Source organism: Eublepharis macularius, chromosome 3 (genome assembly GCF_028583425.1).
Source record: "Eublepharis macularius isolate TG4126 chromosome 3, MPM_Emac_v1.0, whole genome shotgun sequence".
In the NCBI taxonomy this organism is placed as follows: Eukaryota; Metazoa; Chordata; class Lepidosauria; order Squamata; family Eublepharidae; genus Eublepharis; species Eublepharis macularius.
In genome coordinates this window covers 187971654-187974599 of record NC_072792.1, presented here as the reverse complement: position 1 = coordinate 187974599, position 2946 = coordinate 187971654, and the positions used below count along the sequence as shown (strand labels likewise).

At 52.0% G+C, this 2946-nt stretch overlaps 1 protein-coding gene across 1 annotated transcript; it reads right to left on the bottom strand.

Annotated features, from left to right (window-relative positions):
* Nucleotides 1-1537: 1537 nt before the first annotated feature.
* On the bottom strand, nt 1538-2515 carry LOC129326405 (olfactory receptor 52E8-like). Its single transcript, XM_054974563.1, has one exon. It carries the CDS (start codon nt 2513-2515, stop codon nt 1538-1540), a length of 978 nt encoding a protein of 325 aa, XP_054830538.1.
* Nucleotides 2516-2946: the final 431 nt, after the last annotated feature.

The window sequence follows — 2946 nt, the reverse complement described above, 5'->3', positions numbered from 1 at the left end:
TCAAGTCGCCTCCGACTATGGCAACCCTTTGAATGAAAGACCTTCCAAACGTCCGCTCATTAACAGACTTGCTCAGATCCTGCAAACTGGAGGGCGCGGCTTCTTTGATTGAGACCAGCCAAGGGACTTGTCAAAGGACTAGGGCTGCAGAAACCTGAAACAAGGTATAAGCAGCAAGCACGGTATTGCGTAAGTAGAAATACCGTGCAATGAGAGCAAGATAAAAACACACAATTGTGGCACCCAAAGAAACACTCAAGTTCCATAAATCAACACACAGAATTTATTTGTTCACAGCGGAGAGACTTTCCATGAAAAGGCACCGCTACACAACGGCGATGCTTATTTGTACTTGCACGGACAAGGGCTTTGGTCATATCTCATGGACTGGAGATTATTTGCTGTAGTGGGATTGAAAGGCCACAGCTGGTTAATATTTATTGCTGGGGCAGCCATTAGCTATTAGTCCTCTGTCACCTTATATGGTAAAAGGGTCTTGTCAACCTCTATGGTCAATTTTTGAATGGTCAGCACATTTTTTAGCTGAGGGTGACATTTATAACAACAACAACAACATTCGATTTATATACCGCCCTTCAGGACAACTTAATGCCCACTCAGAGCGGTTTACAAAGTATGTTATTGTTATCCCCACAACAAAACACCCTGTGAGGTGGGTGGGGCTGAGAGAGCTCCGATAGAGCTGTGACTGCCCCAAGCTGGCTTCACCCAGCTGGCTTCAAGCGGAGGAGTGGGGAATCAAACCCGGCTCTCCAGATGAGAGTCCCGTGCTCTTAACCACTACACCAAACTCCTCTAAATAAAACAATTATTCTCATTTTAAGTTGGTTTTGTGTCTCTCTGGCTTGCAGGACTGGACTCGACAATACATATTAGCAGTACAATCCACAGTCCTATTCTCCCTATTGAAATGCCTTCCTGAATCATTCTGTTATAATGCCGCCCTATTGCTTTCTAAAAATGCCCTCCTGTTTTTCATAGTTCATGGAAAGCCAAAAGTACGGGAGCCTTCCTGACCTCCTGAGGCAGGCTGTTCCATCGAGCCCGAAGTGCAGAGAAAGTAAGAAAAACTTTGCTCCATGACCATTGCGAGCTCCAGTGAGCTTGTTACTGGTGACCACACAAGAAAATCACCCCCCCCCCCACACACACACACAATATTGAACAAGAGAATCACACTGTGCGGCACCTGTGGTGCAGGGCAACAAGCTGGAATTTCTTAAAAAGCCAACTGTGTGGGATTGTCTGGAAAAGTTACTGTGGAGTAGAGATCGTAGTGTTGGACTGAGCCTTGGGGGAGCTGTGTGGAAGTCCCTACTCAGCCAGGAAGTTTGCAAGGCCGCCACCCCCTCTCTTTTTCGGGAAGCAAGATGCTCCTCGGAACGACCGCCTTGCATGAAGTTTCATGCTCCTCTTTTTGGGGCATTTCCCACGTAAGCTCTTCTTGTTGTGTTATGTTCACCCAAATGGCTGTCCTTGAAGTCTCTCAGCAATAAACATCCCAGCCCAAGCTTGTCTATTCCATGCCTCCTGCCGGCGTCTTCAGGGCAGCTCTTCTCCTCTTCCAAAACACGTGGAACACTCTGTCACGGATCTCTTTGGTCTTGACTCCGTATACGATGGGGTTCAGGGTGGGGGGCACCAGCAAGTAAAGGTTGGCCAACAGAATGCGTGCATGGGGGGCCACCTTGTGGCTGAAGCGGTGGGTCAGAATGGAGAAAAGCCCGGGCACAATAGCAATTAAGATGACACAGATATGGGAGCCGCAGGTGTTGAAAGCCTTGAGCCGAGCCTCTTTGGAGGGCAGGCGGAAGACGGCCCGCAGGATCAGGCCGTACGACAAGACAATCAGCAGGACGTCAAAGAGGCCCACGTAAAGGGCCACGCCCATCCCGTAGAGGCTATTAAGGGTGACGTCAGCGCAGGCCAGCTTCACCACTGCCATGTGTTGGCAGTACGTGTGGGGCACCTTGTTGCTTGCACAAAACGGCAGCCTTGATGCCAGGATGGGGAGGGGCGTGATCAGAGCGAACGCTCGCAAGACTACAGCCACTCCGATCTTGAGAAGCACCGGGCTGGTCAGGATGGATTCATAGCGCAGGGGGAAGCATATGGCCACGTACCGATCAAATGCCATGGCGACCAAGACGGCAGTCTCCATGACAGAGAAAGAGTGGATGAAAAACATCTGAGCCAGGCATCCGCCAAAGCTGATCTCGCCACCCTTGAACCAGAAGATGCAGAGCGTCTTGGGCAGGGTGGCCGAGGAGATGACCAGGTCAACGGCGGCCAGCATGGAGAGGAAGAGGTACATGGGCTTGTGGAGGCTGGGCTCCCCCCGGATGATGAAGAGGAGGGCGCTGTTCCCCAAGACAGTCACAACGTACATGGAGGAGAGGGGGATGGAGAGCCACTGGTAGGCCGCTTCCAGCCCCGGAATTCCCAGCAGAAGGAAGGAGGAGAGCCCCGCGTGGGTGCCGTTTGCCGCAGACATGACGCTCTCTTGCCAAGTGTTGCATCGTCAGAACAACGCTGGTGCCCTGAAGGAGAGGGAAGGAGATGAACGAGAGTGGCAGCCTGCACAGCAAGGTCTGTCCTGGAGCCAAGCTAGAAGTGACGAATGACACTTGAATGGCAAGTGAACAGACTCACATGTATTCCTCCCTGTTCACTTGCGCTCCACGCAATTGCGTGGAGCGCAAGTGAACAGGGAGGAATACATGTGAGTCTGTTCACTTGCCATTCAAGTATAATTCGTCACTTGTAGCTTGGCCCCTGTACAGAGGGCCAGGAAGTGTCCCAGAGGGGTTTCTGCACAGAGAGAGCAAAGAGTGCTCGGAAGGGGCTTGCCAGCGAGGCATGAGGAGACACCTCTGCCCCGGTCATGGCCCCTGCTGGGGAGGGGGCTCACGTCCCCCAGCACCA

Coding starts and splice junctions, on each gene's coding strand:
- LOC129326405 (XM_054974563.1), bottom strand. CDS start 2,515: ATGTCTGCGGCAAACGGCACCCACGCGGGGCTCTCCTCCTTCCTTCTG.